This window comes from Paroedura picta, chromosome 8, assembly GCF_049243985.1.
Source record: "Paroedura picta isolate Pp20150507F chromosome 8, Ppicta_v3.0, whole genome shotgun sequence".
In the NCBI taxonomy this organism is placed as follows: domain Eukaryota; kingdom Metazoa; phylum Chordata; class Lepidosauria; order Squamata; family Gekkonidae; genus Paroedura; species Paroedura picta.
In genome coordinates, this window is record NC_135376.1 from 78,524,352 (window position 1) to 78,550,477 (window position 26,126).

The following is a 26,126-nucleotide window of genomic DNA, read 5'->3' on the forward strand; positions in this document are numbered from 1 at the left end:
GTAAGAATGGGCCACAAAAGTCTTGGGAAGGTAAGCGACATCGGGTGGGGAATTTAGTCCTGAGGACTTGTATAAAAGTCAGGTGCTGTGAGAAGCAGAGCGGCCGATTGACTCAGTATGGCAATATTTTTATGGCTTGTGGAGAGAAATATATCTGGACGCAGGGTACCCTGTAAATTGATCAGGAAGCCTTGACTTCAACTGCAAGTGACTTTATAGCTAATGCTTGGTACCTTCTTCCTTTCTTTCCCCCCCCCCCAAAAGACCTGAGGAAGAACTTTGACCAGGAGCCCCTTGGGAAAGAGGTCCCCCTGGACCACGAAGTGCTTCTGCAGTGCCGCCCTCCTGAGGGAGTGCCAACAGCTGAGGTAAGCAAAGCAGGGTCGCAGTCAGGGCCTTCGGAGGCTGCCAGCTGGGAGGGGGCTGGGCCACTGAAACAGTGACTCTTCCCACAAGAAGTCTTGCATTTTTGTGGCAATTAGAAAAAACAAGTCATTGTTCTTCAGTCACATGGGTAGCATTTCCCTACATGGATGGTGTTGTACAGCATTGCCTCGTCCACTCTCAGCAGGTTTCTATGTGATGAGTGGCTTTCCTGCTTCCATTGAATTGTTTCACTTCAACTTCATTCATTATGTGCCCCTCTGTGTGCAAAACAAACGGGGTTCTTATGAGTATCCAGCTGCTTTTCCCTAGATGTGCCGATCCTCTCTCTAGTTGCCCTCAAGAGAGCTAGAGCTTACTCATGTCCCTTGTGGATCTATGGAATATATTTTATTTTGCCCAGCAACCTCAGGACAGGATGCATCCTTTCCCCTCCCGTCATTTTAATCCTTCAAGAATCTTGTGAGGCAGGTGAGGCTGAGGGAGAATTATTGGCCCAAAGTCACCCACCCAAGCAGGGGGAGGATTTGAACCTGGGTCTGCTATACCACACTGACTCTCACCATTGTCTTTTTAAATATTTTAGTATTTCAAAAGAAATATCTCTACAAAATTTGAGTCCAACTGTACCTTTGAGACCAACAAAGATTTATTCAAGGCATGAATAAATCTTTGAATAAATCTTTGTTGGTCTTAAGACATTGGCAGGGGCTTGTGGGAAGCATTGCCCCAGCATTGGCAGGGGCTTGTGGGAATTGTAGTCCACGGACATCTGGAGGGCCGTAGTTTGACTACCCCTGGTCTGAATGGTACCATTGGACTCAAAGTTTGTTGTGCTACTTCAGATCAACACGGCCACCCACTTGAATCTAATAGTATCTCTAGTAATTATCAACTTCAGTACAATGTTTCTTTGCCCTTATTCCCACAAGTCATCAACTCACTCTTTTCGCTTTTCAGCAAAAAGTCAATGAAGGTTTTCCAATTAATAATAATTTAAGATACAGTTTTTGTTCTCTCATCAAAACAGTAAGGCCAGCCATTTCTGCAAATTCCATCAATTTCATCCTCCAATACTGTAGGTATTTTTGAGGTGTTCCAATTTTGTGCATGTAAAAGTCGTGCTGCTGTCACCATACAGAAGAACAGTATTCCATGCCTTTAAAAAAAAATTGATTTGTTGATCAGACTCTTACTACTGTCTTGAGGTCCTTCCTTGGTCCTCTTTCTTCCATCCTTGGAGCAACAGTTGGTTATGGGCTGGCTGCACGGTAGCCAGGCAGCTGCATCTTACTTTAAAGTCATGCACAATTTTCTATCCATCCTCAGACTTTCATGGAGCACCTTTCCTTCCCAAGAGGAAGGGGGGCGGCAGAGGGAAGGGTTGCTCCACTTTGCGAAATCATAAATCACCAGCTCCTTCCAACATGCCTCCAGCAGTGGTTCAGGCATTCTTTCATTAAGCCTTTTACTTTCCCGTTCGCTGGGAAAGATGCTGGAATGAGTGCTTCAAAACCACCTGAAATATCACCTCTCCAGCATTCCCCTCCCCAATTTTTGTTTTATCAGACATGAGTCTCTGGGATATCTGTTTCCTCCCCAAATTTACTGGCAGTTGGTAACTAGAAACTTCCTGCCTTCCTCCCACAGCTGGGCACATCTGTGCCTTCCCCAAAGGCACATCATGAAGGTGAATAATTGCAGGCGAAGATGCTCTTTTCCCCACTCTGCTCCATTAATAAATCACTGGGAGCTCTGCCTTCTCCCGAAATATCTGCCCAGCCCCACCTCCTGTGCTACACAGCACCTCTCAAGCACTCACAAGCGCAGGGACACACATCCACATCTGCCCCCTTTGCTCTGTCCAAACCAAGAGATGGGCCACTGCCCCCCCCCCCAAAAAAAAACAGCTTGCCAGGTTATTGCTGGTAAAGGAGTTGCTCCTCACAGCTGTATCGGGGCCATGATGGATAGGTTCCTACCGAGGCCGTCTGCTTTCATTATTCAGCAGAAGTGTTTATTTTAGGCAGCAGATCTGTTATTCTGGCACCTAATAAGGTACTTAACCTCAACACCTGTTCAGCCCCATCCCTCCTTCCCTCCCTCCCACATGGGCTTCTCCAGGGTTAACCCCTGAAAGGAAAACACTGAACTGAATAAATTGTTTTCTGGGGAGGGGAAACGAGCAATTAAAACTTGGAAAGATTGACAGGCTTTTCCGAGCATGGTGGGACTTGGCGGTCCAAGGCCCTGGCCCCCTTTCTCCTCCACCCTGCTCCTTGCCCCCTCCCCAGAAGCTCTGCATAGATGAATGAGAACAGCATATTGGCTGGAATGTTCGGTTTGACTGTGAAGAACAGAGGTTCGAATCTCATTGGCCCAGCTGTAGCTCCCATGGGGCGGGGCCAAAGGGAAGCAAACAGTTTCTAAAACAAATAGGAGATGACAAGGAAGGGTAAGGCTTCCACTTGAGGCAGCAGACTGGGACAGAACCATCAACGTTTTATTTATTTAATATCTGCACCCCCCACCCCACAGGGAACTCACGGCAGCTTGCAACATTTAAAGTACAATAGCTACTCGAGCTACAATACAGATAAATAAATGCAACAAATAGAGCGATGAAAGCAATTAAAACATCAACTGAACAACAAAGTATTTGGAAACGTTAAACCAGCTGGCATCTCCTCGGTTCATAATGTTAGCCACAGGCCGCGTAAAAACAGCACAGCTGCACATGCCCTTCAGAATGCAGGAAGATCCCCCAGCGCACAAACTGCCTTGGGGAGCTGATCACAGGGGACCACTGAACCACTGAAAATGCCCTTGTCCAAAGCTGGGCACCTGTAAAGGGCCTTGTGAGACTGATGTAAGAATATATGTGTGTGTGGGGGGGGGGGGATCATACTGGGAGAGGCAGTTCAAGCCAGCAGATTTGTACCACTCTCTGGAATTTTGCTGTCCCTTGTCTAGTTGTGCAGAATGCTTTTTCCAGGAAAGGGGGGGGGTAGCATTGTGGTTCTGATTGCAGCTGATAGATGAAGATGGGTAACTTTGTTTGTCAGCCTGTAGCAGTAGAAAAGAGCAAGATTCCAGGAGCACCTTAAAGACAAACAACATTTCCAGCAGATTCAAGTGGGTGGCCGTGTTGATCTGAAGCAGCACAACAAAATTTGAGACCAATGGCCCCTTTAAGGCCAACAGAGATTTATTCAAGGCTTGAGCTTTTGTGCACAGGCACACTTCTGTTGGACTTAAAGGGCCCATTGGTCTCGATTTACGACAGGGGATGAGTGTTTCTGCGATGGTGGCTGCATGTTGTCACCTCTCCTGGGGCCTCTTGAAGCACTAGGGACAGGTACATGGCACCTTCGTGGAGGCTTTGGCATGTATCCTGCCACTCCACTGAGCAATGCTTGAACTCTCTTTTCCTTAAAAGCCCCTTAAGATGGAGGAAGACTCCTTAGTCTGAGCAGCCTCTTGCCAAGGTACGGTACCTGGCATTCTTTCCTGCTGCTCTAGCAGCCGTGGAACACTTCCCACCGACTTGCTGACGGAGGTGCCAACACCTTCCACTCAGCATGGCACGCCTCAGCAACTGCTTCCAGCTTGACTGAGGATGCCCCTGTCCTGACGTGACCAACCACTAAGTTTTGAAGTGATGTGTGTTTTCTTATTTCATCAATGACCGTAATAAAGATTCTAAAGAAAAGATGTAGCCAACCCAGGATGCATAGAGGCAACATGAAGGCATTCCCACTGGTTGCACCATCCCTGAGTGCCCATGGACCTGGCTCCTGCTGGGCTTGTGCTCTTCTTGGCCCACTGCAGAAATGATCCCCTGCTGCAGAGCTCGCTCCTCTAGGGCTTGGTGCTTTGGGCTTGTTGAAGATCACAGTCAGAGTAGTTCAGCAGTGGAATAGGCTGCCTAAGGAGGTGGTGAGCTCCCCCTCACTGGCAGTCTTCAAGCAAAGGTTGGATACATACTTTTCTTGGATGCTTTAGGATGCTTAGGGCTGATCCTGCATTGAGCAGGGGGTTGGACTAGATGGCCTGTATGGCTCCTTCCAACTCTATGATTCTGTGATCATTGGCCTTGCAAGAGAGGCAGGGTCCTGTGCTGCAAGAGGGCCTTCTGCAGTAAAGGCTCTCCCCCTGCAAAGGGAAGGGTGAGGTGCTGATGGAAGGGAGGCTTAGGATTGGACACTAGGCTGCTACAGGTGAATGGAAGGTGAGGGCAGGTGGGCAGTCAGGCCCAGAGGCGTGGCAGCTGCCTTCTGCCTGCAGGAAATGGAACATAATGGCCTGGCCTGTCTTTGGAGCCGAAGGAGGCTGCAGAAGATTCAAGGGGGTGGCAGTTTACAGTGGATGAGCGATAGGGTTATGAGTGTCCTGCAGGGGATTGGACTAGGTGGCCCAGGAGGTCCCTTTATGATTCTATGAACAGATCTCACCACCTTGCCCTGCCACAACAGGATTCTACTACTCAGTGTTCCCCTATTTAAAAATTTAACATCCAAGCAAAAAATTGTTCTAGCCACTCCTGCCAGGCTAGCTTTCAAGTTGCAGGCAGTATTTCCTTGAATGAAGCATTTGTCAATGTAATTTCCTTCCACTTGCAACCTAAAGAGGTACGGGCGTTTGTATCATTTCATTCTGCTGCATGTGTACATCGGGCCTGGCAATGGCCTCCCGGAGTGACCTGAGGCTACTGCGAGGGTCAAACCGTTTCTCCAATCCCCTGGGAAGAAGTCAGGGCAGGATACAGAAAGCCACATTCTTAGTCCCTGGGTATTTTTCTAGCAAACAATAAAGGGCCCTTCCAGATCCAGCTGGTACAGCAGATGGAAACTAATTTAAAAATAGAAAGGTTATGAGCAAGGAAGCCTGGCCTTCTCTTGAACAATGAGCAAAGCCCAGGTGCTTCATGGTGCTAGAACTTCCCCGGGGTGACAGCCAGGCGGATTTTTATTGTCAAATGCAATAACTACTTCAGCATTTAGGATGCTTTGTAAATAAGGCTTGTTTCTACCAACTCAGGTATTGCTTCCATGCAGGAGAGTTATGTGCACTCAAGCACAAATTGTGTGTGCCTGTTGGGTCTTGACTAGTCTGGCGAGATGCCTGGATTGCGTGCGGAGGTTGTCTGCATGTGCTTGCTTGTGCATGTGAGCAGCACACATGTACACAAAGAGGAAATTTCTATCGACAAACAAGACAGCAATACTGTTACCCCATTGTTGTTTCCCCAAAATTTCTAATGATGCTGTGCCGTGCCCCTTTCACCTATGTTTCTTGCCTCCCCTCTCTGCTGCTTTCCTTTTCCCCCCATTCCTCTCTATTCAGGTGGAGTGGCTGAAAAATGAGGATGTCATTGACCCTTCCCAGGACACAAACTTCCTGATAACCATCGACCACAACCTCATCATCAAGCAAGCCAGGCTATCGGACACAGCCAACTACACTTGCGTGGCCAAGAACATTGTGGCCAAACGGCGGAGCACCACAGCCACTGTCATCGTCTACGGTACTGCACCTTTAATGGCTGGGGGCAGGGGGGATGGAAAATGCTGTCCAGTCACAGCCAGGTTATGGCGACCCCTCCTGGAGCTTTCCGGGCAAGAGACATTCAGAGGTGGTTTTCCCCTTCGTGCTCTTGCTTTGCAACCCTGGACTTCCTTGGTGGCCTCCTGTGCAGCCCAGCAGGGGGATTGTGCCAGGGCAAAGAGCTTGCCAAAGTCCACAGTCCAATTCAGGAGCCAAGGGGGTCAGAGTTCACAGCAAGTGGGATGGGGAATGAAGTCAAGCCAAGCCAGGGCCAAGAACCAGAGAAACAGACAAAGCCAAACCATAGTCAGAAGCCAAGCTGTAGGTCTAGAGCTGGGAGCGTAGTCAAGAGTCAGGCAGGCAGAGCTTTGCTGTAGTAAACCTAAACAAAGAGTTTCCTGGGAAGACAGGCAGGGAACGTTGCACCCATGAAGGACCCTACTTTAAGGCCCCTCTGATATAGCCAGAAGCCAGGTGGAGCAGCCCTCAGCCAGAGGGCTTGCAGCTGGAGTCAATCTTCGTCAGAAGAAGCCAGTGCACCTGGGCCCCATCTACCTTGACAGCATGCTGACAGGCATGCTGATCTTCTGACAGCTGTCAGGGTAGATTGCCTCCTCTAATGCTGCTGTTTGGGGCTTGTGGAGCCTCACCTGTGGCCTCCAGTGCTTCTCCTTCAGTGAGTCTTCTGGGCTGGTAGCTGTCTTGTCCAGGGGCTTGACGTCGTTAGGCTGCACATCAGCCTGGCTGGGCCCAGGCTGCTCTGGGAGATCAGGCAGATCCTGGTCTGTGACAGATCCTCTGCCTCCGGAGCACCTCCTGGTACCAGAGGGTGCTGGCATGACACCTCCCATCCAGATATGAACCTGGGCCATCTCTCTTCAGTTGCCAGAATTGACACGATCGTGCTAACCTGAGCTCTACAGATCCAAAACAATGTGAGGTACTAAGGATTCATTTTGGGGTGCTTTCACTGAGAAAACACATAAGACCTTCTGTTCAATTAAATATTTGGATCATTATTTGGAGGGGAGACCTCTGACAAATACCAGGGTTGTGGTGCAGAGGTAGGAAATGGCAAGCCACCTCTGAACAGCTCTTGCCTTGAAAGCCCTACAGCAGGGGTAGTCAAACTGCGGCCCTCCAGATGTCTATGGACTACAATTCCCAGAAGCCCCTGCCAGCATTTGCTGGCAGGGGCTTCTGGGAATTGTAGTCCATAGACATCTGGAGGGCCGCAGTTTGACTACCCCTGCCCTACAGGGTCCCCATAAGACAGCTGTGACTCGTCAGCACTTCCCCCCACCAGTACATACTAAAGAAAACAGCCTTTTTAAGGCAACCTGCTCCTTTGTGCATTGACTGAACAAAGTCCCACTGAGCTCCATGGGATTTGATTCACAGATTGAGTATGCATAAGGCTGTAGAATCCCCACCAGCATCCCTAAGAGTAATTCCAGTTCAATTATCCAAGCATGTACTTTTTTCTGAATAGGTCTGTTTTTGCAGAGGTGCATACAGAGGTGCAGTTCTTGATTTTTGTTGCAGTTCTTGCAGTTTGCAGAGGTGCAGTTCTTGATTTCTAAATGGAGACTATTTAGCTTTGAGGTTCCCCTTCTGAGAAGGGGCGGGCTCTCTCTTGTGATACTTTCCAGAGTTGTCTCACATCGAGAAGAGAGTTTGCTGGCCTCGTTGTGTGCATCTCAAATGCACAAGACCTCTGAGGGCTGAAATGATACTGTTCTTTCAAGCATAGCCTGAGACAGGATCAGTGAGGAGGGCAACCCCATTGGCTGCTCCCGCCTTCATTCCCTGTCTGGCTCCTGGCTTCATTGTTGTCATCCTCCTTCCATACAGGAGTAGCTTTGCCTATTGAATCAAGAACAGGCTGTTAACCTGGTTTTACTTCACCAGGCATTATCATCAGGTCCATGAAACCGAGACACTCCTCTAACCTCTGCATGGGTGGGAGCCAGTTCTTCTATTACAGCTACCTCATGAGAGGCAATAGAAATATGTCCCGAGGAATAGATTTGGCTCCGTTTAACAGCTGATCTCCACAAGGTTAGCTATGATTGAGAGCCAGCTAGGTGTTGTGGTTCAGAGCGGTGGCCTCTAATCTGGAGAATCACGCTTGATTCCCTACTCACTCTTCATATGCAGCCAGCTGGGTGATCTTGGACCATTCAGAGCTCTCTCAGCCCCTCCTACCTCACAAGGTGTCTGTTGTGGGGAGAGGAAAGGTAGGCATTTGTAAAGCGCTTTAGGCTCCTTCAGGTTGTAACAAGCAGCATACAAAAACACAGCTCTTCTTCTTCTCTGAAGTCTGCAATCCAATGCCAGCGTTTTAAATGCTGGCAGAACTGGTGGAGATCCAGGTTACATGAGCCTGTCACTTGAAGCCATCAGGACATGTCTCCAGCATATCCCACCTGAGCGGCTGTACCACAAAAACCTGGCCTTTGGTGACTTCCTAGAGCAGGGGTAGTCAAACTGCGGCCCTCCAGATGTCCAGGGACTACAATTCCCAAGAGCCCCCTGCCAGCATTCGCTGGCAGGGGGCTCTTGGGAATTGTAGTCCCTGGACATCTGGAGGGCCGCAGTTTGACTACCCCTGTCCTAGAGTGAAGGTAGTCAGAAAGATTTGTTTGGTCAGGGCATCCTTGAATCACTTGCTATCCATCCCTTGGGGTTTCAAGCTGAAATGTATGTTTCCATCTCCTTCCCTGCTCACAGTGAACGGGGGCTGGTCCACCTGGTCAGAGTGGTCCCTGTGTAGCAATCGCTGCGGTCGTGGCTGGCAGAAGCGCACCAGGACCTGCACCAATCCAGCGCCTCTCAATGGTGGCTCCGTCTGCGACGGGCAGTCCTTCCACAAGGTTACCTGTACCACCATGTGCCCAGGTAAGCGACCTCAGGTGGCCATTTCCATCCGGGTCATCTACACAAACGCCAAACTCATTCCATCCGCACAGAGATGTCCCGGTTCAGTAGCCCCGAAGTGTAGGATGCAGAACAGCAGGGGGAGGCTGGGAGGTGGCAGGTGCACTCTGAAGAAGAAGCCTTTCTCTCATTTCTAGGAAGCTCAGGTAGCTGTGGGATTTCAACTGTGGACACACTGGTAGGGGGAAGCCTTTTGATGGGTTGGGGTTTGCCCTCCAGGGATTCCATTAGGTTTGGCATCCTTGAGACTGGAGTAAATCCTTTACAAAGAGACATGGGTAGCTTTCCAGTGAGACTTTCTTCTGGGCCACGTATGCTTTTTGTGCCTCAAAGCAAATTGATTACACATCCCTCTGTGGTGCTGCTGAAGCCATGGAAACTTGATTTTGTGAATTGCATCCATCTCTGGGCGCCTTCTTGGGAGACTTAAAAAGAATAGCATCTGCTCAGGAGACCTGGTCTTTCTACACACACACACACATACTTCTTTTACCATTCGTTTCTCAGTCCTGAGCTTACCCATCTGCACCATCTGCTACATTTGGGGAAGCTCATTTCTCCTTTTTTAGGCCTAGTATTGCAAAGATAGATTTGAGATCCTTACAACATATCAGCTGGAACATGCAGGCTGGTCCTGTGAGCACTGACTATTGTTTTATCCCCCAATTGGTTACCTCGAGCAAGCTGAATAATAAATATAAGAGAGAAGCTAAAATCGTCAAGTTGCACAGCATGTACAACATAATATAATATTCCGTGCCTTTGCCTTTTGGGTTAGACACTTACCTTGTCCAGAATATCAGCATACCTGATGCACTGGGGATTTAGCAACTAAACATGGGAGAAACCAGTCTCCCAGTTTGCCGAATGTTGTTGTGATCATGGCCCCCTTCCTAGTTTATGGCTGCCTCAACATAATAAACCTCTGGGGGAGAAACTTCCCACATTCCACTTTACAAAAGATTTAGCCTACAAAGAGTGTACAGTTGAATAGCAATCCAAGAGAGATACATAATTTAGAGAAAGCACAGCTAACATCCCAGCATCTGCTAGCAGTGGATTGTGTCCTTGGGAGGAATTGGGGAACAGAACAATTTTTTAGTACCTGTAGCCTGGAGGGGCAAACTAGGATAAATAATATAGTAGAGAAGCTAATGGGTGGTGCAGGTGCCAGTTCAGAGTTCAGAAAATTGTACTATGTGCAGTTATTATTTTAGGAGTTCAAAGGGAAATTCACACATATAATGATAGAAGCCTGGACCAAGACTAGCCCAGTTTTGTAACCTATTCAATGATTTTAAGATTTGTTTTAAATGGCACACATTCTGAAATTAATGGAGGATATGGTTGCAAAATAGCCTATGCTTTTAAATGGAAAGAGGTAAGCTAATATAGTGGCCAAATGTGTGACCTGAGAAGTTCTAGGATCAAATGTCACTCCAGCCACTCAGTGGGAGACTTTGCGCAAGCCATGCTCTCTCATCTCAGCCTATGTGGGTCATAGCAACTCCTCCCCCCCCCCTTTCAGTTTAGGTACACTGAACCCCAACAAAAATTCTAGTTTCCTGGGAAATTATGGAATCGAATACCAGTATGGTATTCAGATCAGGAGTCCTCATTTTTGCCAGAAACGAGAAGAAGAAAAAAAAAAGGCAGCAGGGGAGAATTGCACATTGGAAGCTGTGCCCGTGGGGAGCAATCTGCAATCTGCTCCTCATGGGCAGAGCTGATCCTGGGCTGACTTCTCTTGAATGGAAGCCAATGCTTCTATAGTTGGAATGGCTGATGGAATGGCAGAGTGCTTGTATAATTTTACTGTGCTTTATCATGTTTTATTGTGTTTGTTTGAATTGTTAGTTTTTTTGTTGTAAACCGCCCTGTGCTTTATTTATATAAATACAAATGAATAAAATGCCAACCCAAGGCAGAGGGGAGCTCTCAGCTCCTGCCACTCTGGGTAACCCTCAGCTGACTTCTCCTACAGCTCAGTTTAAACTAAGCTGCAAGAGGAGCCAGCCCCAGCCTAGGCTGATCCAAGCCAGTAGGGGCTGTCTTCTGAAGCCTCTTTAAAGTTTAAAGGGACTGCAGAGGCTTGACAAATAGCTGAGAGGCAGGAGAAATCTGCTGTTTTTGGGTCTACCAGTAATTTCCAAATAAGGTATTTGGGGGGTATATTTTCAACTTGAGTTGATCCAAATGTACACTCATAGTCATAGCAACCTACATTAGAGGGCTGTTGATGTTTAATGAAAGAGTATATGTGAATGACTTTGAAAGTTCTAACATGCTTCATAATGTCAACATTTGTTTATATTTATTTAGACATTTATACATTTTCTCCCCAATGGGAACCCAAAGTGGCTTACAATATTATTTTCCCCTTCTGAAATTTATCCTCACAACAACCCTCTGAGGTAGGTTAGGCTGAGAGTGGGTGACTGGCCCAGTGAGCCTCCATGGCAGAGTGGGGATTTGAACTCGGGTTTCCCAGATGCAAATCGGACACTAATCTTTACACCATGCTGTTTGTTCATGCCATATAGCCCTACCAGAACATCTGCCAATTCAGGCTTGTGAAAATTTCATCAGAACTGAGAAAACAACAGGCACACAACCTCCTTCAGTATAGTGTTGGTGAAGAAAGGAGAATAGGAATATTTTAATAAATGAATTTGTGCCATAAATTTGGAATTCCACATGTATGTATTCGGCTCTCTAAACACCCAGGGTGAGAGGTTTCAGGCAGTTACAGCTTCCCAGATTGTATGTGAGAGCTGGAATACAGTCAGACCCCAAAGGGCTTCCCACCACATATATGATGATCCAGGAACCAGGGCAAAGGGCAAAAGTATGGGGAGGGGGGGAAATAGAGTTTTTATAATGATGATAAGCTATTTGACATGTGTTGAGTGTGCTAATCATCTTCCAAAATGCTACAAGTGCCAACGGAATAATTCACACACATATATTGAACTAAAACCCGTTAAAGCTTATTTGCATCAAATTACAATCTCTTATATGTAAAAATTTACATTTCTGTACAATAAGTACATAATTTAGTAACTGGATTCTTTGTTTGCGCTGCAGCTGTTTCTAAAGGAGACCGGTATGCTTGAAACACATCCAACCACTTATAGTGTTGAAATAAAAATTTCATCTTTTTTATATGCTTGGATTTTTCCCCTGACTCATTGTCTGAGGGGAAAGCACCAAGGAATTATATTTTAATTTCATGCTTTCTTTGGTGTGGGAGTTCCAGAATTTCAAGATATATTTTTAATTTATTTTTGGATTTCTACCCCCCCCCTTCCCCAGAGGCTCAGATAAAGCAGCAGCTAGACTTTGGGCTCTCTCTAACAGACCCTATCATGTTATCTGCTTGTGAGGTTCAGAGGTGCCAGGAGGTGGTGAGGAGAAGGGATCTCTCTGCTCCCTGCTCCTTTGAACACTTAAGAGGGTTGACAGTGTTTTCTCCCTTCCCTCCCCCCCCCCCCACCGCTTCTGCTGGTCAACATCTGATTGGCTGCCTCTTTCTGTGTCGGATTGTCTTTTCCCGGACTGCAGTCGATGGAGCTTGGACCGAATGGAGCAAGTGGTCAGCCTGCAGCACGGAGTGCACGCACTGGAGGAGCCGAGAGTGCACAGCCCCCTCCCCCAAAAACGGAGGCAAAGACTGCAGCGGCATGCTGCTTGATTCCAAAAACTGCACCGACGGGCTTTGCATGCAAAGTGAGTCCATTCTCTGGGGCAAAAAGAGGGAAAGGGTGTCCAACAAGCCAGCATTGCATTCATTGTCTCTGAGTCTCCTGGCTGTGAAAGGCATCTTCTCTAGGAATCCTGGTGGCTGCCAGTGCTTCAGAAGCCGCCTCCTTTTGGCCGATCTGTAGGGGAGAGACAGCTTCAGCTCTTAGCTGCTACCCAAGCTGAGAATCAAGGGTGGCCAATTGTGGCTCACCAGACATCCATGGTCAATTGGCCATGCTGGCAGGGGCTCATGGTAACTGAAGTCCGTGGACATCCGGAGAGCCACCGTTTGGCCACCCGTGGTCTGGAAGGGGACAAACACATGTTTCCAAATGCCCAGATTTTACAGGTAATCTTTTTAGGGAACGCCATTGGCTGCAGTTCCTTGCTGAATGTATCCTCAGTGTGTTTCCCTGTCTGTAATGTGTGAAGAGCTCTTCTCTCTGACTTTCACAGGCATCAGCTTTTTCCATGGATGCTTTTCCCTGTTTGATGGGCGTGCAGACTGGAGCTGCCCTCTTGTGCCTGTGTCACCTCATTGAATTTAGTGGGAATTAAACTGTGGATATTGTAGCTGGCCTTTTATATGAGCTATAACTGTACAGCTGCCCAGCAAAGAGTTGACTCGGAAGGGAACTGATTATACCATGCCGAAGCCATTGCTTCTCAAAAGATATATAGGTTCTTCACAAGGCAACAGTCACTCACATAGGAATGTTCCGCGTGAATTATTGAGCTCTTTCCCTCTTTAGCATTAGCAAAGAAAGAGTCAAGAGGACCATTTTGGAAATATACGGAGACAGTTAGTGGATGAAATACCAGTATTTCTTTCCCAGGCCTTAATTTGTACACGTCTTTAGGGCTTGGAAACAGCCAGAGCTCCTACTCTTATCATTTAGAGCAGGGGTGGTCAAACTGTGGCCCTTCAGATGTCCATGGACTACAATTCCCATGAGCCTCTGCCAGCGTTCACTGGCAAGGGGCTCATGAGAACTGTAGTCCATGGACATCTGGAGGGCCACAGTTTGACCACCCCTGATTTAGAGGTTCCAATGGTGGGGTACTTTCCCACCCTGCTGAAATCCAAATGGTGTCACTAGGAGAAGACCTGGGTGTCATCTGGTTGTGAGAATGGAGGACATGAGCTTCGTAAATCAGTGCTGTGGCACAACAACTGGATTCTACATATGCGCACACTCACATATGAGATTCAGCAGTAGGGCCTTCAAGCTGGAAAGGATGACAAATTACAGCTCAGCAGCCAAGCACTCACCCCTTGTGTCCTTCCCTGCACATCTGGTACGGTGCAGGACTCCCTAGGAAGGCTTTGTTCTTTCTCCTGCACACAGGAGATGGGGAGGGTGTTAAAGACGTTCTTCCCAATGAGCAGCCACTCTTCTGTGCAGTTCTCCCTGGAGCCTGCCTGCCTTCCTCCCATGCTAGCCCTACCCACCTCCCTGCTGCAATAGGTTTTGGGGGATTTGTCTCTTCCCAATGATGTCGGTGAGGGTGGTAGGGCCTGGCAGAACACTCTAACTTAAATCTCATGGCTGTTGCTGGATGGGGCCTCTGCACTTGTGACTCTTTACCCCTTCACCATCCCCGGATGGCTTTTCCCACAAGGTTGTCTGTCTCTCCTTCGCTTCCCAGGTAAAACAGGCCGAGCGTTTGGTTGCTAGACATCTGCAGTCCAGAACTGTGTGGTTTAGTTCAAATCAGCTTCTGGAACTCGCCCCCCCCTCCCCACAGGGTACACCTTGATTGCTCCACAGTCTGGAAGCACTATTTACTTATGCTCTCTTTTCCCCCCTGGGCAATGGAGCATTTTATAATTTCTAGCCCATATGAATTTTTTTCTTTGCCTGATATTTCAACTTCACTGAGAAATGCATGTTGATTCCCATCATTCCGGTAGTGGGATCTTCCAATTATGTCATTTGCATATCACTGTGCATACTAAAACATTGTAGTAGCTGAGCTTGCCTTAGCTAAGTTTGCAGAAAAAGGATGTGTAAGTGATCCTCAATGTCTCTCAAACAGATGCCCATTTTTATCCTGCCCTTCCTCCAATGAGCTCAGGGTATGACATACCCTAATTCTCCCCCCTTTTATTCTCACAGCACCCCTATGGGTGGGTTAGGCTGAGAAAGAGAGAAAGACTGGCCAAGGTCACCCATTGAACAAAATTCCAGCCGAACGCTCTTGCTGGTGGACTATACCACACTGCTGTTGTGCTTAACTTTTCTTCCGTACAGCTGGCAAGGCTGAAAAGAGCAGGTGAATTTGTAGATTATGGCTCCCAAGAAACAGACTAAATGATCAAAAAGGCCACCTTTGCTGCAAGAACTCCCCTTTGCCTCTCCTCTCCAGGTGTTCTGTACTGTGTCACCCACTGCCACCTGCTGTTTTTGTCTTGCTTTGCATCCTCGGACCTTTCTCCTTGCTGTTTCATTTGCCTGAATCCTACCCTACCCAGATGCGTGGCAATCCTCCTGAGTGCTTGTGTCTGACATGCTGTTTTAAACTAACTCACTGGGTTGATACATGCAGCGGAGGAAAGAGCAGGGCATCCTACAAAGGGGCTGACGTGGGGAGCATCTTGTGCATCAATAGCTGGTAGCCCTGGAGAGGCTCCTTGCTGGAGGAGCCTAAGGCTTCATGACAGCGGAGGTCAGGAACGGTTTGCAGGCAGAATGGAGCAGCAAACCGTGTCAGCTCATTGCTGGCCATTAACACCTCACAGGCAAAACAAAAAACAAAACAAAACAAAAAACACCCCAAAATGATGAGAAGGAAATCAAGCAGCACCACAGCAAGATGTAGAAGGGTTCTCAGATGGCTGCATTTCAAAAAGGACAGAAAAGGGTTATTTTATACACTCCTCTTCTTCCCTCCATCCACTCTCCTCGGGTGCGAGGGGCGTTCAGAGGCCTTCAAATGGAAAGGGGTTGAGACAAAGCTTTGCAAAAGAGCCTTAACATGAACTAGAGGCTTTGAGCTCTCTGTATTAATCTCTTCTGTTTGCTCCTTTGAGGGGCTATTGTGTAGTTACAACACGTCACCCGGTTAGCTTGTTCCTTTCTGGCAAAAGAGAGTAATCCAGGCAGTGCTCCAAGATTACTTTCAAAGGGTACGGTGGCCTGGAAAAGAGGGGTCTCCTACTGCTGAGTGACTCGGAGATCTCTGATGAGTTAGCCAGAGGAATGGTGCCTCCAGCAGAATGGGGCCTGATTTAATTCCTGGTGCTTCCAGCCAGAGACATTAAAACAATGCTGGAGTAAGTGGAGCCAAGGGATCCCATTGGCTGAGCAGACGCCTGTTGCCCTTGTTGCCTGGGCATGGACCAAGCAGATTCTGTGACACCACCACACTGGGGGGGCCACTAAAAGGACCAGTGCAGACTGTCCTCAGAGAAGCCTTTAGGCCAGGGGTTAGTCAACCTGTGGTCCTCCAGATGTCCATGGACTACAATGCCCATGAATTTGCTCTTCCTCTGTCCCCATATTCACCTACAAGTTTGACTGATCATCTCCTCGCAACCCTAACGGCTTCAGATTAACCATCTTTCATATTTTGGCTTGCTACTACTAATAAGAGAATGCCCATAAACATATATCCTCTTGGGAAAAAATGGACTTTTTGTTTCTGTTGTGCTGGGATCCGGGGTCTTCGAGAGGGTGATTACTGGGGTGTAAGATGCAGAAACTTCTGGTGTAGGAAACAAGAGAGGAAGAGCGAGATTTGTATACCCTGCTTGTTATTGCATGAAGGAGTCCCCAAGCAGCTTACAAATACCTTTCCCTTCCCCCCATATCAGACACCCTGTGAGATAGATGGGGTTGAGAAAGCTCTAAGAGAACTGTCCTGCAAGAACAGCTCTAGGAGAACTGTAAGTAGCTGAAGGTCACCCAGCTGTCTGCATGATTGTCACAGAGGCAGTTCTGGTATGGCAGTCAGGTGTGTGAAGGCAGGTGTCCAAGAGGTGCAGATTGTAAAGGTTCTTCCTATCAGTAGCATTGACATGGCTTAATCATGCATGTGACTTCTACAAGAATAGCTCCATCACGCCTATGTTTTCACCACATCCTCCACCCTATGTTTGCCAGGGCTGCTGACCTGCCATTTGTTTTCTTTTTATTAATTACTACCAGCCTTATGTCACCATCCTCATTCTTCAACCTTTTTTTGTTAACTTTGTTTTCTTCCTAACAGATAAAAGATTTATAAGCGAACCCAAAAGTCACCGTAAGTTTCCATTTCGTAGCCGTTTCTCTTTGCATTGTAATCATGTTAGAAGATTGGTCGTGTCTGTTACGGATGTTCAGCTTTTCTTGGGGGTGAGACGAAGCAGGAGGACTTGTTAACTCTTGGGGCCTCTCTCCACAGAGGTTGATTCACACTGAAGCAACTCCTAAGGCAGGGGTAGTCAAACTGTGGCCCTCCAGATGTCCATGGACTACAATTCCCATGAGTCCCTGCCGGCAGGGACTCATGGGAATTGTAGTCCATGGACATCTGGAGGGCCACAGTTTGACTACCCCTGCCCCTGATGCTGCTAGTGCTAAAGCAACATAAAATATACTTGCAAACCTTATGGTATAGCAAAACAAGAGAGCAAAAAAAAAAAAGTGAGGGGGCTCAGAAATTCTATTTCAGCTGGGCTCAGATTCAGTAGATAAGATGCATTCTTGGTTTCAAGTTTGGTTCTGGGACACATAATAAAAGACTGTAGCCAAACTAGGCTGACAGACAAACATATTTTTAATTGAACTTAAATTTGAATGTATTTGATAGTTTAACAAACCAAATAACATCGGGATTTTAGGACACTTATATTTGGATCAGGCTTTCTCAACCAGGGGTTTCTTAATGGTCCTGGAAGGGTTTCCTGAATAGGTAGAAGTTAATTAATGTTAATATATTTTTAGAATTTGTTACAATTGTATCAGGTGATCTGACCATATATGGTCACGTTGACCTGCCCCGTACCTCCCCAAATGGCCAATGATGGGCCTGGAGGGGGTGGGAAGGGAAGGGGCCCCAGGTGAGCATGTACACAGCTATGCTTCCTAGCCATGTTCTGCATGATGGCACCACTTCTGGGGTTTCTTGAAGCATGAAAACTGTTTCAGGGGGTTTTCAACAGTAAAAAGGTTGAGAAAGGCTGGTTTAGATATTTGTTGTTGGTTTATGATGGTTTCCCTAATATATATTTAGGGAATATATAATATATATTTAGTATATATTTAGTATGTATACACAATCCTTGGCCATGGGCATGAGTAATAAGGGCAACCCCCCCACACTGATTCAGATTTTGGGGAATGTAGCATAACATTATAATCCATCCACATTTTGTCAGTCTTCGTGTGGCTGAATTCAGTGACATGAATCCAGTGGTAACTGAAACAAAAATGTGTATATTTATATTTTATTGAGAAAATATATATATTTATTTTCCCCTCAGAACCAGTCTTTTCCTCTTTTTTCTCCTCATTTCCATTTCCTTTCTCTCACCTATTATTAACTGGTTGATGGTGATTATTTGCAGCTCATTGGCATATAACACGTTTTAGCAATGGCTGTTTGATTTCCTGCCACATCTGCGCAGTGTGTAGTAGTCCCATACACCCTTTCTGTTGTTAAGCCTTATGCCTAGAACTCTCTCTAGCACACGTATGTGGTGTCAGCTTTCTCTTTCCCTTCTCCCTTCCCTTTGGTCTCATTCCCCGTCCACATTAATGTCTCCTTATTAGCCTTTCCCAACCTCCCTTTTCTTTTTTCTCTCTTCATGCTGTCAAACTTTAAATTGGGAGCTCCTCGGAGCCAAGAGCCTGTCTCCTTTTGCTTATACCGTAGAACGCCATGTATATTGATGACATGGGGCTCATAAATAATATTCGTGCTGAAGAGAATTTTATTCAGACGTGTACTGGAGAGAAAGATCTAGATCCCCTTACAGGGCTATAAATCACATGCATACTCCCCCATCCTAAGCTACTTAACCATGTTCTTGCTCTACTGCACCTTGGAATCAGATGAAGAAGAAAACGTTCTTCAGCAGTTATTAATGATGAAAGCCAGACATGGGTGTTCCCCTATCTATCTTGGCAATCTGTGTGGAATCCTCCCACTTTAATAGAAAGTGGCACAATTTGTATTCTTGGGATGGGGAGATGCTTGCTCCTTCCCTGATAATTCTCCAAATCTGTACTTCGGCTGCATTCTACCTGCAGTCCCCTCAAGGAAGGTGCTCCCAAAGAACCATCCACATTGTTAATTGTATCCCAGCTGTAATTCCAATCCAAAATGCTCTCAGTTCTGACCTGATTTGCCTTTCAGGAGGAAGGAACTAGTAACTTGGGACATCATATAGAAAGGACAGTGGGAGGGAGGGAGAGAGAACAAAGGAAAGAGGAGAAGAACAGGGAGGATGAGGCACTATAATATCCAAGTTGTTATCATATTTGGGTAGTTTTTCTGGGAAAGTGTTGAATTGAGGCCACTCTAATATCTAGGCCAGGGGTAGTCAAACTGCGGCCCTCCAGATGTCCATGGTCTACAATTCCCAGGAGCCCTTGCCAGCATTCGCTGGCGAATGCTGGCAAGGGCTCCTGGGAATTGTAGTCCATGGACATCTGGAGGGCCACAGTTTGACTACCCCTGATCTAGGCGATGGCAGGGTCACCTTTAGCTCAGGCACTGAGTACAAATCTGAATACAATCCAGAACACATATTTGGACTGTTGATTTCAGTGGTTCTTAAACACCTTGATCTTTTCCTGGATTATACCAAGGGCTTTCTTTACCAGATTCTTAGCCAGACATGGGGCTCAATTTGTGCAAATATATCTACTTTAGCCCTGGAAGAGAAGGTCTGTCCAAGACCAGACTTCTGGGGGAGAATCTGGTAACCTGAAGGCTTGTCTGGACTCTTTTTCTTGGCTGGTCTTACCTGGAAAGCCAGTGAGCTTTAAGAGATTATTTATTTTAAACTTCATTATTTCCATTAAATTATCCTTCTTTGTCTTAGACTTCCCAACACATCCAAACAGAAAAAAGAGCAAATTTGTTCCTTTTTGTGCCATTCACTGTGACCTGATTAGATGAATCATTTTGGCTTAAATGGGGCCATTCTGAGTTTTAAAAATCACAAGGCAAAATGAATGTCCCTTTGAATCTTTCTCTTCTTCTTCCTCTCTCCCATAGTACTAGAGGCTACGGGTGACGTGGCCTTGTATGCCGGTCTGGTGGTGGCCATCTTTGTTTTCGTCGTCATCTTGATGGCTGTCGGGGTGGTAGTGTACAGGCGCAGCTGCCGGGACTTTGATACGGACATCACAGATTCTTCGGCAGCCCTGACAGGAGGCTTCCACCCAGTCAACTTCAAGACTTCCAGACATGGTAAAGTTTTATAAAGTTTGTCTCCAGCTGCTGTTGGGCTTGTGCTCCACACATGTTTAACCTCCTGAGGAATCACGAGAGGGCAAACTAGAAGTCTGAACTGAAAGCAGCAGTAATCTAGTGAAAAGAGAGCTGGGCTTGAGCCAAGACAAATGCCTACTAATGGCAAACTTGTTTGGTAGCCTAGCATTTGCTCAGTTCTCTATCAATAAAATGGAAATATTCACCCAATGACTTGGGAGGGCCAGTAAGAAAGGAACTAGAAAGCACATGCCCTGCGCAGCAGAAATGAGGAGGAAGAAAGGCTGGGCCCATTAATCACACAGGGGCTGGCTAAGACCTCCGAGTTGTTCTACATGTTATGCTTGGTGTCAGGGGACGAGGAGGAACACCATATGTTTGCATCCTTCCAACACATCCAAATAACTCCCACTCTTGCATGCATGGTACCTTGGGATAAGGACTGTGACCAATCCCACTACATTGCTACCTAACCCTTTAAGTATGCTCCAGACTAGGTAGTTTCAACACCATTTTATGTATCTTGTTTAAAAGCTCATGCTTTGTTTCCGTTCTGAGCTTTCTGTTTGTTTTCAGTTTTGAGTAGTTCAAACCCTGTTGCTTTATTCATTGGATATCCCATTCTGTTGATTGGACTTGATTCATACTGTGTAATCCACCTTGAGGCTCAGAGAGAGAGATGGATAATATCTATCCGTTCACAGGGGAGAATTCAGTCTAATGCCCTGGCTAAGTATGTGCAGGGGGCTTTGAGGGATGGAGGACCTGTCAAAAATTATATTCCCACCAGCCATGGTACAGTCCAGAATTCTCAGTCTACTGCCTCATTCTGCAAAATGAGAATGAGGTGATACGTTTGTCTCTGGGTAATTTTGAGGGAGTTCTAGAAGGATCCTTCTGATGGTGCAAAAGAACTAGCTCATGGTTTCTCCTTGAGGTTCAAGATGTTCAACTTGACTGAATATTCAGCGCACTTCCAAGTACTAGTAGCAGTTCCATGAGCAGTATAGTTTACTTAGTGAAGCATTTAACTGGAGTGGATATAGATGTGTAGCATTGTTGGTATAGATACAGAACCATATTTCCATGTTTAGATAACCTCTATGAAGCAGTCACCACGTTGTCAAAAGAGAAATGGTTAACTTGTTAGCTACCCAGCTAAAATGGCTGTGATACGGCATGTTATTGGCATTAACTGTATCAAATGTGAACATTCAGTAGAAGTGTTTAAAGATTCATAAGCTGATGTACATGATTCACATGACAAATGCATCATCCTGTACATCTTGACTGTTCTATAGTAGTGGTAGCAGTTTTCTCCCCCAACACAATAAAATGGAAATTGCTGCATCTTATCCCCAAACGTAGTCCTCTTGTAGGCATAGTTATTTTTTTAAAGACTACATGTGTCCAATGGGGAGGGCCTGAGTCCATTTGTTTACTAGCATCATAACTTCCCAGTACTAATATGCAATGAAACATTGTTTGTCTCTCTCTTTTCCCTTATAGACACCCCCCAGTTGCTACACCCTTCCATGCAGCCTGACTTGACAGCCAACGCAGGGGTGTACCGTGGCCCCATGTATGCCTTGCATGACTCTTCTGACAAGATCCCAATGACCAACTCTCCATTGCTTGATCCACTCCCCAGTCTCAAGATCAAAGTATACAACTCCTCCACAGCATCGTCCTCACCTGGGATGCACGAGGGGGCGGACCTGTTAGGAGGCATGCACCCAGGCACCTTCCCAGGGGAGAACCTCAGGGATAACCATTTCATGAACCTACGGAACAAGGCCATGGGCTCTCAGCAACTCCTGACCTTGCCCCGAGAGCCTGGGAATAGTGCCACCGGGACGTTTGGCAGCCTAGGAGGAAGGCTCACCATCCCCGGCACAGGTAAAAATATTGGCATAAAGAGCTTTGGATGGCTGGTCCATATTCTGCTCAGGCTTTCCATTTCCATTTCTGTGTCTTCGTTTTACTGGATCACGTAGGGCAAGAGCTCCTCAAGGATAATGCAGGCTTTCTCAGAAGTTCAGATCACTGCTGACATCACTAGATGTCACGGGAGCCCACTTCCCCCGTCACTCTAAAGGCCTACTTTCTTTCTCCACAATGGAGATGGTAAATGATCAATTGATTGATTGGCTGGCTCCCGCATCTTACTTCTGTGCCCACTTCTCTGAAGGGGCGTGCCACCACTTCTGGGATTCCTTGAAGCCTGATAAATATTTCAGGAGTTGATCCTAGTGTAGGGCTTTTGCCACTGTATAGAAGACTAGCCCCCTTTTCAGGCACAGTTCTCAAAGTAGGTCACTGCATAATAAAATAGAAGAGTTAATATGCAGTATTAAAAAATTACAAATCAGGGCCATAAGGACAGCTAAAAAGAGAGGCTGTGTTTTAAAACACCAGCTCCCATCCTCAAGTATCGTGCCAAAAATAAACATGTTCATGGTCCTTGTGGAAGGAGGAGGGATCCAGTGGGTCAGATATCTATCTGTAAGGAAGAGATTCCATAGTCAAAGTTCTGTCATGCCTCCTGAGGGGGTGGTACTCCAAGGGGCCCTTTATTTCAGTCAGTCATTTCTTTTCCGAATAGGTGTGAGTCTGCTGGTGCCTCACGGAGCTATTCCTCAGGGGAAGTTCTACGAAATGTACCTGATGATCAACAAGACAGAAAACACTCTGTAAGTAAATCAGTGAATGTGCGGCTTTGTTTTTCTTTTCTTTTTTTCCTTTTTTCTGTCTCTCTTTTCCATGCCACTTCTCAAAGCCAGGATCAAAACATCTGTTTTTTATTTCAGTATAACCAGGGGCACCTTTGTTAAGTCCCCTAGCTCTTAAAATATCCAACTGTGACATCACACAACTGAGGGATGGAGTGCTGGCCAGGCTCAGAAGATCTCATGACGCCCAAAGGCCTGGAAATAGAGCAAAGCAGGGCATTTAAACTCATACATCTCTGGGTAGACAAAATTCAAATCCAGGAGCACCTTTCAGACCAACAGAGTTTTATTCAAGGGATAAGCTTTCTTGTTTCCTTCAGGTACAGTGAAACAAGAGGGCATCCTGATTGGCCTCAGAAAGAACAGAGAGAGGGAGGGAGAGCAGAGGGGACCAGGAGGGAAGAGGCAGTCCCTCCTCCCCTCTAAAATGAGAGCCCAGTAGGGAGCCTTGGAGGCAGTCAGGAATGGTTGGCCCCTTACAGAAAGGATTTGGAGCTATGCAGACAAAAAGCTGATTCCTAGCAATGTTTACCCGAAATTAATTCCTACTGACAACGGGGTAGGGTGGGGGCTTCAAAACCAGAATCCAGGTTGCAGCCTTTGTGCATTAAACAGTCTATCACCAAAGTTGGCTACAGCAGCCTTTGTAAAAATTACCTACACGTTCTAGTAAGTATTAGATAATGGTGGGGCAGGGGAACAATAAAGTCATAAGAATACATTCTCCTAAAAGAATGTGGCTATTATATCCCTTTAATTCAAGTAATTTTACCGAGTTCCGTGTAACAGCATGCTAGACTGCGGAATGCAGCCAGGTGAGCCATGCTATAAAGATGTATAACTAGACAGAGTAGACTATTAGTTCAGGCTCATATGCAAATGATCCAAGCAAATCCCTGGGAAGGGAAAATGACTGCAGGTTACAGCGGAGAAGGAAGCAGGGAGGAGGTAATACAACGTGGCAGTAGATCTGACTTGTATAAATGCTAGGATTTTCTTAAGAAACAAGGAGCTGCAAGGTTTTGTTTGGATACCGAACTTTGAGGGCTTACTAGCTTCTCTTCAAAGGAACTTCACATTTATTTAGGCCTTTATCAATGCTTGCTGTTGTCATGTCAAATACAAAGGGACTGTACCACTTTGTTAAATACTCCACTCTTTGGCTAACAACTGTTGAGAGGTCAGCAGGGGGTGGGGAGATGGGGGAGGAGCCATCATTGCATGTGGTGTGACGTCCCTTGCAATCACAAGCAACATGATGTAACTTCTGGGTTTCCCCTGGAAGTGACGTCGTGCCATACACGAAGCTGGCAAATAACTTTTTTCCCCTATCACTACCGCTCTGAGTTGCCAGCGAGAGATCTCCTGTTTTACCTATTTGCTTATTTAAATTTATAGACTGCCTTCTCCGCTTGAGTGGACTCAAGGAGATGAACAAAATATGTTCCATAATACACTAAAATCACAGTTAACAAATCTAAAATCAGTTCTATAATCTGCCCCTGAGTGCAGAACCAGAACGCAGAATGGGAGTATAATACAGGAGGGATGTCAGTTAGATATTGATGCTGACTGTTTTACTGGCGTCAACTGTAGGCCTGGTGGAGGAGCTCTCTTTTATAGGCCCTGCGGAACTTGGTGAGCTCTGACAGGGCCCTGATGTTTTCTGGGAGCTCATTCCACCAGGCGGGAGCCAAGGCTGAAAAGGCCCTGGCTCTGGTCAAGGCCAGCCGGATTTCTTTGGGGCCGGGGACTACTAGCCTGTTTGCATTGGCTGAGCACAAGGCTCTTCTGGGGATGGATTCAGAGAGGCTGTCCCGTACGTACATAGGGCCTAGGCTTAAACGTGACCCGGAATATAACTGGAATATCTGGGAGCACTGCAGGGAAAATTTATGCAAAAGAGATGGAACTTTGCCATATGGATAGAGTACATCTGTGGCAAAAAATAAGGAGTAGGGGTGCTGCCATTAACCAGTATTAGCCATGTTGGGGTACCTTCAAAGACCATGGTTGCGGACCATTTTTTTCCCATCAGCCAGTCAAACAGATGGCATGTCCCGGACGTTTTCTTTTGCCACTTGATGTCTGGGTGCCAACAGATCTTGTGTGTTTGCACTCTCTAGCTTGCCATCTGAAGGCACACAGACAATCCTGAGTCCCATGGTGACCTGTGGACCCACCGGACTGCTCTTATGCCACCCCGTCATCCTAACCGTCCCGCACTGTGCAGACATCAGCTCTTCAGACTGGATGCTGCAGCTGAAAACTCAGTCCCACCAAGGGAGCTGGGAGGTAAGCTGAAATAAACGGCAGGAGGAGGAGTTCCGGGGGGGGGGGGGGGGATGAAATCTCCCACAGTGTAGATTGTTTATGGAGCAGGCAGGTCATTAGAGGGAAACGGCTGATTCGCTTCTTTTGCCTTGTTCGTTGCCCACAAACAGATCATCTTCTGAGTCCCGGCATTTGAAACGATGAGTTGTCCTCCCATAATTGCACGACGATTAAGGCTGTTTCGGTGGCTATTTAAATTGCCTCTCGGTTCCGTAGCACTGTGGGCCAGCCGCTGCCCTCAGTCTTGAGGTCGATGACCTTTCTGAATGAAACAATAGCAAGGGCACAGGAAGACTCCAGCTGGAGCCCACAAGGCAATTTAAAAATGCCTTCTGAATTTTGCCTTACATCCAATTTTGACTGCAGGATTTAAAAAGGGCAAGAGTGCTGGAAATTTTAATGTTGCCTATCAGGGAGCACTGCGGGGAGGGGGGGGGATTATGCAAAAGAGACGGAGGCTTGCAGGTGCCTACTGCTACCTGCCTGGGAGGCAGCTTAATCAGGGTCATTTGTGTGCTGCAGTGCTGCCAAAGAAACGTTAATTCTTGGGGTTAGGCACTGAATTCAACTTTCCAAGCATCTCAGCAATTTTCTTTTCATGCTTTTAGCATTTATTACATATCTTTTATCATTGGGAAGGTATTCTTGCAACTGCCTAGGAAAGACCTTGTGGAGTCAGAGAGGCTGGGGGGAATCCTTGAGTAGATCCCCAGTGGTCAGGGAGCCAGGGCTTTGGCTAGCATACAGACAGAGCTACCAAGGGTTGTGCACTTAGGCGCGGTTTTGCCCGAAGTGATGTGTAGGAGGCCAGCGCTGTGGCGCGGAGAGGAGGGGTGGCGGCAGCACACCAGCTGGCGGCCACTTGCAGGCATCGAGCTTTGTGCTTGCATGCGGCCGCCGGCTGGCGTGCCACCACCGCCACGCCTCCTCTCCACGCTGCAGCACTGGCAGCCTCAGGCTTCAGTGTTCACCAAGGCAGCTGGACCGCACCAAAGCACACAACCTTAGTGCTACCCGTGG

General features: G+C 46.9%; 1 protein-coding gene across 2 annotated transcripts in view; it reads left to right on the forward strand.

Annotated features, from left to right (window-relative positions):
* Positions 1–26,126, forward strand: part of UNC5B (unc-5 netrin receptor B) — a 211,525-nt gene that overhangs the window by 165,881 nt on the left and 19,518 nt on the right. The window contains exons 4-12 of one of the 2 annotated variants that reach the window (XM_077350504.1): positions 265–368; positions 5,731–5,911; positions 8,665–8,832; positions 12,436–12,600; positions 16,828–16,860; positions 19,825–20,019; positions 21,550–21,939; positions 22,646–22,733; positions 24,899–25,067. In XM_077350504.1, coding sequence (XP_077206619.1) covers positions 265–368; positions 5,731–5,911; positions 8,665–8,832; positions 12,436–12,600; positions 16,828–16,860; positions 19,825–20,019; positions 21,550–21,939; positions 22,646–22,733; positions 24,899–25,067 — 1,493 coding nt within the window. The remainder of the gene's footprint in view (positions 1–264; positions 369–5,730; positions 5,912–8,664; positions 8,833–12,435; positions 12,601–16,827; positions 16,861–19,824; positions 20,020–21,549; positions 21,940–22,645; positions 22,734–24,898; positions 25,068–26,126) is intronic. The other variant, XM_077350505.1, reaches the window with a different exon arrangement.